Genomic DNA, 14,862 nt, shown 5'->3' with positions numbered 1-14,862 from the left:
GTTTAAACCGAAGTTCTGCACAGTAAATGTTAGATAGTTGGTTCATTATGATATCTCTTATGTGGTCGCACCAACATGGTAAACAAAATATATCGGTACTATCAGTTGCCCGTAGCTTTGCACGCTATTGAGTATATTTTACGACATGGGCATACGAAATTTCAATAGTATAGCAAACATTCCTGAAAGTACGTTGCAGTCATTGAAACTTATTAAAATATCCTGATACATTTGTGTCAAATTTTAGACATCCAAGATGCATGTGTGTCATATTTCACTGATGTCCTAAACGTCGGGAATTTGAGAAAGAAAAATATAGTTCTTCTAGAGCTGCAATCTTATTTCAATCCATATTGGTGGTTGATCATCGTGAAAACTCTTAGATTATTCTTTTTAGAGAATAAAACAACTGTGTATCAAATTTCACTTTTACAGGACGAGAAGTTGGGAAACAATATACAGTTCTTCTATAAGTTGAAACCACATTTCAACCCTTATGAATTTTTAAAAATGCTTGAATTTTTCTAATTAAGTAAAACTACTTTCTGAGATACCTACAAGTTGGAGGATTAGTAAGTGAGTGGATGAGGGCTTTGCCTTTTATGTAGAGATTACATTTGCGTTCAACTTTTTTATGTTGCCACAAAACTAGTATAATACTTTAGTACTGAAATGCTAATGAGAACCAAGAAAACAATACTTATAATAGTTTGAACAAGATTATAAAGTTTCCGAACATACTGCCAATAATGCTTCCGACCATCAGCGTGGAGGCACTCCTGTGATGCCTGGCCATCAGTGTGGAGAACCAACGCACTCCTGTGATGCCCGGCCATCAGTGTGGAGAACCAACGCACTCCTGTGATGCCCGGCCATCAGTGTGGAGAATCAACGCACTCCTGTGATGCCCGGCCATCAGTGTGGAGAATCAACGCACTCCTGTGATGCCCGGCCATCAGTGTGGAGAATCACCGCACTCCTGTGATGCCCGGCCATCAGTGTGGAGAATCAACGCACTCCTGTGATGCCCGGCCATCAGTGTGGAGAATCAACGCACTCCTGTGATGCCTGGCCATCAGTGTGGAGAATCAACGCACTCCTGTGATACCCGGCCATCAGTGTGGAGAATCAACGCACTCCTGTGATGCCCGGCCATCAGTGTGGAGAATCAACGCACTCCTGTGATGCCTGGCCATCAGTGTGGAGAATCAACGCACTCCTGTGATGCCCGGCCATCAGTGTGGAGAATCAACGCACTCCTGTGATGCCTGGCCATCAGTGTGGAGAATCAACGCACTCCTGTGATGCCTGGCCATCAGTGTGGAGAATCAACGCACTCCTGTGATGCCTGGCCATCAGTGTGGAGAATCAACGCACTCCTGTGATGCCTGGCCATCAGTGTGGAGAATCAACGCACTCCTGTGATGCGTCATATGACGAGAGAGACATCTCTCGCAATAACAGAATAAAACTGTAGAGTCTGATCCCAAATACCTGAGAAAGCTTTCAAATAATACGAACTTATTTCACCTACCGGAACTTAACCTAGCCTTTCGCCATCTGCAACATCAGGCATCTTTGATTAGTATGACATGAAGATAAAATTTTCTCTAGTTTCCAGATTTTAATGTTTAACAACTTCACGAATATTTTTAACGTTTTAGGCGCAATGTATTATAGTATATTAAAAATATAAAATATACTATAATATAAATATAGTATAATATAAAATTTACCACAGCATGATTTTCTAGTTCTACTGTTTATATTATATTTGTAGTACTACAAACAAACAAAATGCTGTCATCGCAAGATCACCAGATCAAGCAACGTCGAGCGTGGCTGCTGCTAGGATGGGTGACCACTGAGCGATCCTGTCCTTGCAAGCAGCCCGCCTGCCCGGCAGTTGGTGGTGGTTCGAAAGTCACCTTTAAAGCCGTTGGTCCCCAGGTTAGTCTTAGTCCTAACGTCACCTGGTAAAATAAGACATCTTTACTTTACTTTTCCTTTAAAATGCTATATGTTGAACATACATGGTATATAAATAGTTTCGTACACAACTCATGAAGCATATTACAAAACTGACGAAGTAATCATTTCGGAAGCCAACCCTTTTTGTCCACTTCAGTTTGCCAACCCTTACATAGAGGGCCAACACACATTTTGTAGATACTCGTGCAATGTGTGCATTAAACTCTGATATACTGAAAACTTCAAGGAAAAAGGATACTAAAATAAGTCAAATGCAAACCAAATTTCAAGGAATTAAGTATTTATGACGGATTTAAGAATGCTAGAATCTCTAAATGTGTGAACTTCTCGACTCCTTCCCTGCTCAGTGCCAAGAGAATGGTGAAACAGCTAAATCATAAGCCTCATCTTTTATTCTGTGGTGATTTCTTCGCTCCTTGTATGTATTGATTTCTGTTACTGAGTTATGTATTCTTCTTTGTTACATATTTATTCTTAGTTGTCTGTTACTTAGTGTTATTTATGACACTTTAAATTGCTGTTTTGTTCTGCATATTATGTTGTTACTGATATACTAATACTTAGTTTCGTATCAGTTAGTGTTATTTGTCGTATATAAAAATTTATGTTATCATAATTAATTATGTATTGTGCTGCATTGTATTGCTGTTACTTATTCATTTATTTTTAGCTATATACTGTATAGTTAGTGTTATTTCTCATTTTAATTTATGCTGACGTTATCATTGTTTGTTTTTGTGCTGCATCTTTCACTGTTTACATTAAACCTTATTCATGCTTGTAGATTATCGTTTTCTCTAAACAAGACTCCAACTATGTTTTCCTTGTTCTTCAAATATGAAACAGCATTTACATCACTCTTGTTTTATCTGTGGAATGGGTGTTCCTTGAAATATGCTAATAAATAATAATTGGCCAAGGTTTATTTTTTTAATAAGTTTATTTAAAAATATAATTCAACATGAACAATAATTCATCATGACATCGTGATGTTTATCGTTTTAAACTAATAAAGCCATATAATTAACTATCGCAAATTGAAAGTAAAAACATAAATTAAAAGAAGAGGTAGTAACTAAAAGCATCTCTTAAATTATAAAAGGCGAGAAAAAATCTCTTATATTTACAATGTGTTCACTTTACTATTTAAATCTAGGAACATTGTATACTATATGTAAATATACCTATTATGAATATAATAACGGCATATTTTAAATCAAACGGAGGATATTTTGAATGTAACAAAAGAATCCACCACGGACCTCCTAGAATCAGTGGAAAGTTGGTAAATAATTTGCTACATCAATATTTATTTCTCTTAATTTCTTTCCCTTACACACTTTTAGTTATACTCATTTACACTATTTACGCTTATTTATTAAACCGAATTTAACTCGCATGAAATGTATAAAAATTGAAGGATGGGGTTATTGTTTTACCTAGATTAAAATTTAGAACCTAAAGTCTATCTTGAGAATATGGTCTGCGCAAGGGGAAACAACATGGCTTCTCCACACTCGTTTAAAGGAAATATGAAAATTACTTATTATGGAATTTGCTTATAAATTACATTTTGAAATTGTCCTTTCGGAAACTGGGTGAAAGGCAACTCAAAATTACAAAATGCAACTCTCTTTTATAATCATCAAATAAAACAATACAACCCTAAACACAATATTATTTACATATAATACATTCAGTGGCGTAGTAAAGGGGGGGCTTCGGGGACGGGCCGCACCGGGTGTCACCTTTTTTGGGGTGACGCCCACATGGTCTCTCAACTTTAATAGCAATGTATAAACAAACAAAAAATAAATCGCTAGCACAAAAATTTCTTTTTCGGGGATTCCTCCACTAGCCCTAGCTCAGCTCTATGTATAATTCGGGGATTTCCGCAAAAGAGCCTGACGCTGTCATGAGGGATTCCCCGCCCCATACTCGCGGTCTTTGACGTTTCAGTTGCAACATTTCTTATTTGGTCCGTGAAATGTGTTGTGTTTGGTTGGCGGGAATTTTTAAACGTGTATTATTCTACAGTGATAGATAATAAAAAGGAAAAAAATATTATATTCATGACCTTTATCATATTATAATATGTATTGCTTTTTACTTTCGATGTGATAACACCACCAACTTCCAAACAGGGTGCCACCCAAGGTAGCTACGCCACTGAATACATTTACAAATAGTATAATACTTACAGGATTATACTTAATTGTCATAATTAAAAAAGAAATAAATGAGGGCGGTGGAACATATTTTCGTACTCGTAATTACGTTTGTAAGATTAGCGTAAAAATTCTGCAAATTCCTGAACTAAAGCTTTTCTCTAAGAGAGCGAACCTTAATACGAAAATACTGTATAAAAAATGAGTCTTAACTAGATACAAACCACACTATTTAAAATCAGGATATACAATAATGTGATTTATTTTAACTAACAGTATGCTACTAAACAAGGCGATGTTTAATAGTACTCGTATGCAGGCGTGCTTTGTTTAATTCATGACGTGAATTCATGTCTGGAGATTCCCAGCGGTTAGTTGTCTATATCAGTGAGGACCAACAATTACAAGTTTTTTAGGTGAAGCAGCTATTTTAGCGTAAGTATTTCAGAGACATGTGTATAAAGAGACCATCGAAAAACTTTGTGGTAAAAGTTCAATAATATAGTAGATTATTGAATATGAACTATCTAAACCGTCAATAAGTTAGCAAAATGTCACTTGTATAAATGTATAAATTAACATCGCAAAATTCCAGCAATTATTAATGCATCACAAAAACGAAGGAGAATATGTATAACAGTTTAAAGTTAAGTAAAACTTCAATTATCCAAGCAAAGAGTGAGTTAGAAATATTTCAAAAATATTTAGTGCAAATAAACTTTATAAAATACGAAACACGAGACACTTTAAAGTGAGTTATACAAACTCATGAGAGGTTTGAATTTTATTTGTGTGGCGTACAGTAAGTTAAAATAAAATAATTAAAAGGACCTAAGTACTTTAGTACTACAAACAAACCATAATTTAGCAGTATTTTTACTGGTAATCTATTAATTAAGATTATTAGTTTATTAAGATTAATAAAATGTGTGGTTTATATAAGACCTCGTAAATAAGATATTCTTTTGAAGGCAACTTATTATTATTATATAGCTTATTAGCTAGCTAAATTAGCTTATAATATATACCTCTTTATCTTTCATATTAATTGAACTTTTGGGCTGTACAAAATCAGATGAATATCATCTTTAAATAATATAGGATACCCCTACTGTTCAATCTTACACTGATTGACAAAGCCTGTGTCCATTCAGCATCTTCTGGATCTCCACAAAGGACATCCCACTGGTGTCCATAACGGCAAACAGTATGAACACGCCACTGACACAGCAGAAGAAAGCGCATGACAGGAACAGGTAGTCTAGTCCGATATAAAACATGAAGACCGCGAACATCCGAATGAAGAGGAATGTTGTGAAGCCAGATGTTGTACCTACGACTGCCGATGCGAGAGGTTTCAGGGTGCTGGGGAAATACTCTCCTGTCAATGCCCACGGGATATTCGCGAATCCTGGAAAAAACAACATCAAACATTAACCCTATGAAGCGAAACGTTAAGTTAAAGGGTTAACGCATACGTTAACTCTATCGAGAGTTATTGTGCGTACAGACAGGTACACACAAAGAAAGAACTCTAAACTCTTCGGCACAGAATACTCCGTAGTGGCGAATTATAAATATAAAAACACTAGATTTTACAATATATTGGTTTATTTCAATATTCCTTCAAACACATCCTTTACACAAATGGACAAAACTCGAGTTCTCTTTGGCCTGCAAAACCAAGCACATAAATAAAAACTCTATTATCGAGCGACTAAGATCCATTTTCAACTCCGATGTAGAGGTAAATTTTCACTGCAGATTTAACTATCCATGTGATCCAGTCAGAAAGTTATCTTGTGCGGACATACTGGCATTATCGGAAACTATCGGAGAGTTGTTGTTGTTAAAAACAATAACTACTGTTTGATTTTCACAATAATTTTTTTTTCATATTAATATACTTTATTCTACTTGTAAATGTGAATATTGACCTCCAGTTCACCTTTCTCTTAGAGCAGCCTTCCTCCTGGAATCCGGAATCATGTTTGTATGAAGAAATTCCAAAATTTTCGTCGAAAAAAAAGCCCAAAATGAAATCTTGATATTGTTTCAACATCAGAGACGCCTATACCACAAAGCATAGTGTAATCTTAGAGGTGAAGATAATCTAGATCTTCCAGTAGTTGCACTGAGAGGAAGGTGCACTGGAGTGTAATTCAACATCCATATTGAATAAACATTTCCCACTACATCTATGATATTTGTAAAGCTATCATATTACTTACCTGTGCTATAGAAAACGATATAGACGACGACACTAAGAAGTGGCAACCATTTGATTGAATCTAAGTCAAAATGGCCATTTTTAAACAGGAAAAATATACCTAGGCCAGCCTGAAACAATACACATTGTCAATACATTGGTTCAAATTTAAGTGAAAGATAAAACTAATTTTTATAATCCATTATGTGTTAAATATAAAAATTAATAGGAATTTCTGCCTACAATTGGGAAAGTTGGGCCTCGCATGAAATTAACCCCAAAACACATTAATTTGTAAATTATATTGCAAATCTCAATGATTTATGAATTTAATATTAGGTATTTCACAGTAATATTATTCATGGTCAATTGAAACTTTCTTTTAAACTAAGCATATTTAGATTTTATATCTTTACAATGTTCTGTTTAATACCAAACATTTTCCCTCTTTTTTATACATATTAGTTCTATACCTAAACTATTGGGAAGAGTGATTTTCATTCATATTTTGGAACGCACGTTTTATTCTGGGAAAATATTATAGTATTTTACCCTATAATGATATAGCAATTATAAGCTATGATGAAGCATTACTGTCTCCCTTTCATGAAATGTCAATTTCCCTTAACAGAACTTAGAACTGGCGTTTTTTAACGATAAATATATTGCGATGGGTCGAAATTGTTTGAAAGTAACGTGCAGAATGATGAAACGTAAAACATCATAATTATTGATATTTAGACAAAGCAAAATGCATGAGTTTATGCGAGATGCGTTTATGGGTGTCATAGTTTAAAACTATGGTAGTCATAACATTTACAATGGGATATTACTTAAATTCTGAAACTTGGTTGCCTTTTTAAAATATTTGAAACCTGTGCTAAAATTAGGCAAATACGTAAAAATATTTCTAATAATTTAGAAAATTTCCACGTTTATAATTGTTATACCAATTAATAATCGTCCTAAGTGTTTTAAGGATTTAAAATTAAGGAAATTACGTATTTTTGTCAAGAAGATGTAGGAACTCTAGAACCTACTCTAAATTTCAAAGATGATTGTAACTAGCATATATACTTTAAAATTTGAGTAGAAATAAAAATACGCTTATAAATTGGAAGTGGAATAAATATATTTTGATGGGTCGAAATTGCTTGAAAGTAACGTGCAGAATGATGAAACGTAAAACATCATAATTATTGATATTTAGACAAAGCAAAATGCATGAGTTTATGCGAGATGCGTTTATGGGTGTCATAGTTTAAAACTATGGTAGTCATAACATTTACAATGGGATATTATTTCAATTCTGAAACTTGGTTGCCTTCTTAAAATATTTGAAACCTGTGCTAAAATTAGGCAAATACGTAAAAATATTTCTAATAGTTTAGACAGTTACCACGTTTATAATTTGTATACCAATTAATAATCGTCCTAAGTGTTTTAAGGATTTAAAATTAAGGAAATTACGTATTTTTGTCAAGAAGATGTAGGAACTCTAGAACCTACTCTAAATTTCAAAGGTGATTGTAACTAGCATTTTTATATACTTTAAAATTTGAGTAGAAATAAAAATACGCTTATAAATTGGAATTGGAAATTTGAGAATAAGGAATTGTGAGTTGGCCGGTGTAGCGTTGTTCCAAAATATTAAGAATGAAAAACGTTTGTCTAACAAAGTGAGATTACAGGTTTTAATGCGCATAAATCGTTTACAAAAAGAAAGCTTGATTATAAACCAACCTGTACTAATTTCAACTATTATGTTATTGAGAAAATATTAGGCAATAAGTTGAAAAATAAATTATTTATGATTAAATGAATAAATGAAGGGTATTGAATAAAATCTTTTCTAGCAGTATTATGTGTAAAATCATGAGAATGTTGTTATTCAATTACGAATTTAAATTTTCCATAAAAATGATAAATAGTCACAATTACAATAATTATATTTAGGTGTCAATGGTTGGAATCTCCATCTGCCATATAACACGATCTCGACATTTCATATCCATAGCAACCTTGAGTGTATTTATATGGTTAAAATTTAGTGATTAAAAAGTTTCCAGGAAATTAATTAATGTTATAAAAATTACTCTGCCCACAATAAATTGTATATATCAGCGCTTTATAACATTTAAATGTACTTTTTTGACCCAATAATATGTTAAATGATGAGATTATACAAGTTGAGAGACATTTTCAACATTTAGCCGTGACTACCATTTAAGATGACAGCCCAACGTCAAAGTAGTTATTTAACCTGACCGTCTTAACAAATCTTGGACATTCAAGTTCAACAAAATTTCAAACAATAACATTTTAAAATGGGCGTTTGATTAAAATTCATATTACGTTAATATCATCTTACATCAAATGATGCCTATCCCACTGTCATTCATAATGAGCAATACGAAACAAATTTATTTTACATCGTATTGGTATTTCAGTGATGATGTTAACAAATAAACAGAGATACAAGGACCAGCACGGTAAGTACTGGTAGTGAGTGGTCTGATGTTAACGTTAGTTCACCTGAAAGGTAATAGCCAACACACATACAGTGGTAGGATAGTATCTATAACATCTATAATTACCATTCCCAAGCTCATCCCGAATGTAGAGACAATCATAGGTTTCTTATAGCCATATGTTTTGACGGCCACAGGACTGATGAAGGCTGAGGCAGTCTTGATGACTCCGATGATGATCGAGCAAGTGCTGCTGTGGTAGTCTGTGCGGGTCTTGTGGAATATCAGCTGCATGTAGTACAGCACCATGCCGATCCCAGACAACTGTTGTAACACCATCAGTAAACAGCAGATAGTTAGAGCGCGTCTGTTACCTCTGGACGAGAACAGTTGTCCGATGCTGTTTGTTTCGTTTTGGCTGATCTCGATTGATGTCTGGAACATGTATCATTTATAAATGATGTTTGCCCCTATAGGACAAACAGTTTTTTTATTCATCTTAAATAAATACGCTGATTATCGATATATTGTGACGTGTTTGTGCATGGCTAGAGCGTCACTTAGTACTTCTGAGCAGGATCCAATTTGTGGCCTACCAGGGAAAAGGTTCCTTATCATTCACCTAAGTGAAAATAAGGTTTCGGAATCCATTAAAAGAGCAGTAAATTCTGAATGTTTTGGTAAAATAATAACGGAAATGCATGAAAATTGAAGGTTATTTCTTAGAAGACAATATTAGTCTAAGTTTTACTTTGTCTATTCTTACTCTAAGGAGTAGTATACTACATAAAGCGCAGTACGTTTTGCACCATTACTTCAGGATTTAGTTTAATTTCTATTTCTTTTCTGATTTAAAAATTAATTTATCATTGCATTTTTTAATCACAAACATGTAATTAGTTGTTTAAAATAAACCTACAAATATATTAATGCATTTCTATAACATAATGCTGTTCATAAAATACAAAGGTTTAGGGGCTAGAAATGTTCAGTTACATATTTTACATTTTTATGGATTTTACTGTATTGATTTCATGAGGTTCTCTGTTGGAGGTGGAAGTGAATCATCAACAAGTCTGTCTTTATTATTATGATTTCATTTGATAGGAAACTTGCGCTGCAGTGTTTTATAATGCACAAAGTGAAAAACTTTAAACAAATCAGGAAATATTCCACCAAATTGTCTCTTCTATCTATAGTCTACCGACAACAGGATCCATAAGTTACGTAACTGTATTTATTGTGGATCTAAATAAAAACTGTTCTTGACAAAAGATTGCGTAAATATTTCCAGAAATAATGTTTCCACATAAAAGTTAATGTAAACTGGAAATATTGAAATAGGTGTGTAATTGCTTGAATTAAATGTGTCGCCCTTATCTCGCCCAGTATGTTCGGCTGTTGCGCTTCCGATGTGCGGCTATCAAACCTGAACTCGACTTATCATTTACAGTTGTATTGTGCTGCGTTCCTGATCACACACAGCCCTGAACAACTTTTTCAACGTCTATAACTAGCCGGGAAGTTCATATATTTGAACTGTAAGATAATTACCTGGATTTTTACCAGTTCATGTTCTACGCAGTAACCGGACTCGGCTCCTCTTAGCCAAATAAGAGTGTTTCTGGCACGATCATCTTGTTTTCTCAAGATCAGAAAGTACGGTGACTCCGGAAGCAGAGGGAACAACAGGAAGAAACAAACGCAGACTGCAATCATGATGTAGTGGAGAGTTGCGTAGGAGAGAAAAGGTCCTACACAGTACATCAGGAAACTGCCGCAGCAGCTGAACCCGAAACTCATTGTGTTGAGATATCCCCTTGTAGAGTCCTGAAACATGCATCATAGTACTTACATTACAAAACATAGAGATGTGTAGCTAAAATTGTGTTCATCTTGAAATTCGTATTTATTTATGTTGCTGTGATGTTATAATACACTTCTCATAAGTTAGTTCTGACGTACGGAAAAACTTAAAAGTACAATTTCCGTAAATAAATCAACCAATAATTCTTAAAGAAAAGTGTCCATTTTGTTACACAAAGACTAATAGGCGACATAAATACACCAATTTAATTCTTTATTAATAATCTATAAAAGGGCGAAATATACCATAGAGCTTTGTGATCAGTAGGGTAAGTAACCCCCGATTTTGTGCTCATCTACGTCAACCAACGTTCTAATCATGAAGGTGAAGCACTCGGTGATCACGAAGACTTCTTTCTCAACCACCACCAACTACTGGTGCAGATTACATGGGCTTAATAATGATTAATTTAAAAAATTACAGCCCTAGTTTATATGTATATGCGAGATTAAATATAACACACCTCTGAAATTTCTGCAATGTACGTGGGTATTGAACAATGGGCTATACCAACGGTCATCCCGGCCAGGAATCTGCCTACGGAGAGGAGAATGACGTCCCGCCCCACCAGCAGGACCAAACAGGATGCTGTCATGATGGTCATACCGATACCCAGAGTGTACTTGCGGCCCAGAATGTTCATCAGAGACGCTGACACTACTGGACCCGCCATAATACCCAGAGGCAACATGGAGGCAACCGTGCTGGCGTCGGAGTAGTTCAGTTGTAACTTCATCAACACTGGAGAGGACCAGGCTCCAGCTAACCCGCCAATTAGGAACATCTGATTCACTGTAACAATACAGATACGTAAACTCTAGCAAGCTCTTACTCACTCGGGTATAATACAACATGAACGCAACCGTGCTGGCGTCGGAGTAGTTCAGTTGCAACTTCATCAACACTGGAGAGGACCATGCTCCAGCTAATACGCCAATTAGGAACAATTGATTCACTGTAACAATACAGATACGTAAACTCTAGCAAGCTCTTACTCGGGTATAATACAACATGAACGCAACCGTGCTGGCGTCGGAGTAGTTCAGTTGCAACTTCATCAACACTGGAGAGGACCAGGCTCCAGCTAACCCACCAATTAGGAACATCTGATTCACTGTAACAATACAGATACGTAAACTCTAGCAAGCTATTACTCGGGTATAATACAACATGAACGCAACCGTGCTGGCGTCGGAGTAGTTCAATTGTAACTTCATTAACACTGGAGAGGACCAGGCTCCAACTAACCCGCCAATTAGGAACATCTGATTCACTGTAACAGTACAGATACGTAAAATCTAGCAAGCTATTACTCGGGTATAATACAAAATGAACACAACCGTGCTGGCGTCGGAGTAGTTCAGTTGTAACTTCATTAACACTGGAGAGGACCAGGCTCCAACTAACCCGCCAATTAGGAACATCTGATTCCACTGTAACAGTACAGATACGTAAAATCTAGCAAGCTATTACTCGGGTATAATACAAAATGAACGCAACCGTGCTGGCGTCGGAGTAGTTCAGTTGTAACTTCATTAACACTGGAGAGGACCAGGCTCCAACTAACCCGCCAATTAGGAACATCTGATTCACTGTAACAGTACAGATACGTAAAATCTAGCAAGCTATTACTCGGGTATAATACAACATGAACACAACCGTGCTGGCGTCGGAGTAGTTCATTTGTTACTTCAACAACACTGGAGAGGATCAGGCTCCGGCTAATCCACCAATTAGGAACATCTGATTCACTGTAACAATACAGATACGTAAACTCTAGCAAACTGTTACTAGGGTATAATACAACTTGGAGGCAACCGTGCTGGCGTCGGAGTAGTTCATTTGTAACTTCAACAACACTGGAGAGGATCAGGCTCCAGCTAAGCCACCAATTAAGTACATCTGATTCATTGTAACAATACAGATACGTAAACTCTAGCAAGCTGTTACTAGGGTGTAATACAACTTGGAGGCAACCGTGCTGGCGTCGGAGTAGTTCAGTTGTAACTTCATCAACACTGGAGAGGACCAGGCTCCAGCTAACCCGCCAATTAGGAACATCTGATTCACTGTAACAATACAGATACGTAAACTCTAGCAAGCTATTACTCGGGTATAATACAACATGAAGGCAACCGTGCTGGCGTCGGAGTAGTTCATTTGTTACTTCAACAACACTGGAGAGGATCAGGCTCCAGCTAACCCACCAATTAGGAACATCTGATTCACTGTAACAATACAGATACGTAAACTCTAGCAAGCTGTTACTAGGGTATAATACAACTTGGAGGCAACCGTGCTGGCGTCGGAGTAGTTCATTTGTAACTTCAACAACACTGGAGAGGATCAGGCTCCAGCTAACCCACCAATTAGGAACATCTGATTCACTGTAACAATACAGATACGTAAAATCTAGCAAGCTATTACTCGGGTATAATACAACATGAACACAACCGTGCTGGCGTCGGAGTAGTTCATTTGTTACTTCAACAACACTGGAGAGGATCAGGCTCCGGCTAACCCACCAATTAGGAACATCTGATTCACTGTAACAATACAGATACGTAAACTCTAGCAAACTGTTACTAGGGTATAATACAACTTGGAGGCAACCGTGCTGGCGTCGGAGTAGTTCATTTGTAACTTCAACAACACTGGAGAGGATCAGGCTCCAGCTAAGCCACCAATTAAGTACATCTGATTCATTGTAACAATACAGATACGTAAACTCTAGCAAGCTGTTACTAGGGTGTAATACAACTTGGAGGCAACCGTGCTGGCGTCGGAGTAGTTCAGTTGCAACTTCATCAACACTGGAGAGGACCAGGCTCCAGCTAACCCGCCAATTAAGAACATCTGATTCACTGTAACAATACAGATACGTAAACTCTAGCAAGCTATTACTCGGGTATAATACAAAATGAACGCAACCGTGCTGGCGTCGGAGTAGTTCATTTGTTACTTCAACAACACTGGAGAGGATCAGGCTCCAGCTAACCCACCAATTAAGTACATCTGATTCATTGTAACAATACAGATACGTAAACTCTAGCAAGCTGTTACTAGGGTGTAATACAACTTGGAGGCAACCGTGCTGGCGTCGGAGTAGTTCAGTTGCAACTTCATCAACACTGGAGAGGACCAGGCTCCAACTAACCCGCCAATTAGGAACATCTGATTCACTGTAACAATACAGATACGTAAACTCTAGCAAGCTGTTACTAGGGTGTAATACAACTTGGAGGCAACCGTGCTGGCGTCGGAGTAGTTCAGTTGCAACTTCATCAACACTGGAGAGGACCAGGCTCCAGCTAACCCGCCAATTAGGAACATCTGATTCACTGTAACAATACAGATACGTAAACTCTAGCAAGCTATTACTCGGGTATAATACAAAATGAACGCAACCGTGCTGGCGTCGGAGTAGTTCATTTGTTACTTCAACAACACTGGAGAGGATCAGGCTCCAGCTAACCCACCAATTAGGAAAATCTGATTCATTGTAACAATACAGATACGTAAACTCTAGCAAGCTGTTACTAGGGTGTAATACAACTTGGAGGCAACCGTGCTGGCGTCGGAGTAGTTCAGTTGTAACTTCATTAACACTGGAGAGGACCAGGCTCCAGCTAACCCGCCAATTAGGAACATCTGATTCACTGTAACAATACAGATACGTAAAATCTAGCAAGCTATTACTCGGGTATAATACAACATGAACACAACCGTGCTGGCGTCGGAGTAGTTCATTTGTTACTTCAACAACACTGGAGAGGATCAGGCTCCAGCTAAGCCACCAATTAAGTACATCTGATTCATTGTAACAATACAGATACGTAAACTCTAGCAAGCTGTTACTAGGGTGTAATACAACTTGGAGGCAACCGTGCTGGCGTCGGAGTAGTTCAGTTGCAACTTCATCAACACTGGAGAGGACCAGGCTCCAACTAACCCGCCAATTAGGAACATCTGATTCACTGTAACAATACAGATACGTAAACTCTAGCAAGCTGTTACTAGGGTGTAATACAACTTGGAGGCAACCGTGCTGGCGTCGGAGTAGTTCAGTTGCAACTTCATCAACACTGGAGAGGACCAGGCTCCAGCTAACCCGCCAATTAGGAACATCTGATTCACTGTAACAATACAGATACG

At 36.8% G+C, this 14,862-nt stretch overlaps 1 protein-coding gene across 1 annotated transcript in view; it reads right to left on the bottom strand.

Annotated features, from left to right (window-relative positions):
• LOC124360965 overlaps positions 1-11,625 on the bottom strand; it is a 49,330-nt gene extending 37,705 nt beyond the window's left edge. Inside the window, exons 1-7 of the mRNA XM_046815000.1 lie at positions 11,544-11,625; positions 11,171-11,499; positions 10,395-10,670; positions 8,967-9,275; positions 6,392-6,500; positions 5,286-5,571; positions 1,535-1,560 (exon numbers count right to left, since the gene is read on the bottom strand). Coding sequence (XP_046670956.1) covers positions 1,535-1,560; positions 5,286-5,571; positions 6,392-6,500; positions 8,967-9,275; positions 10,395-10,670; positions 11,171-11,499; positions 11,544-11,625 — 1,417 coding nt within the window. The remainder of the gene's footprint in view (positions 1-1,534; positions 1,561-5,285; positions 5,572-6,391; positions 6,501-8,966; positions 9,276-10,394; positions 10,671-11,170; positions 11,500-11,543) is intronic.
• Positions 11,626-14,862: the final 3,237 nt, after the last annotated feature.

This window comes from Homalodisca vitripennis, chromosome 4 (assembly GCF_021130785.1).
Source record: "Homalodisca vitripennis isolate AUS2020 chromosome 4, UT_GWSS_2.1, whole genome shotgun sequence".
In the NCBI taxonomy this organism is placed as follows: domain Eukaryota; kingdom Metazoa; phylum Arthropoda; class Insecta; order Hemiptera; family Cicadellidae; genus Homalodisca; species Homalodisca vitripennis.
Note: the sequence above shows the minus strand (reverse complement) of the source record. Positions and strands in the feature narration are given on the sequence as shown.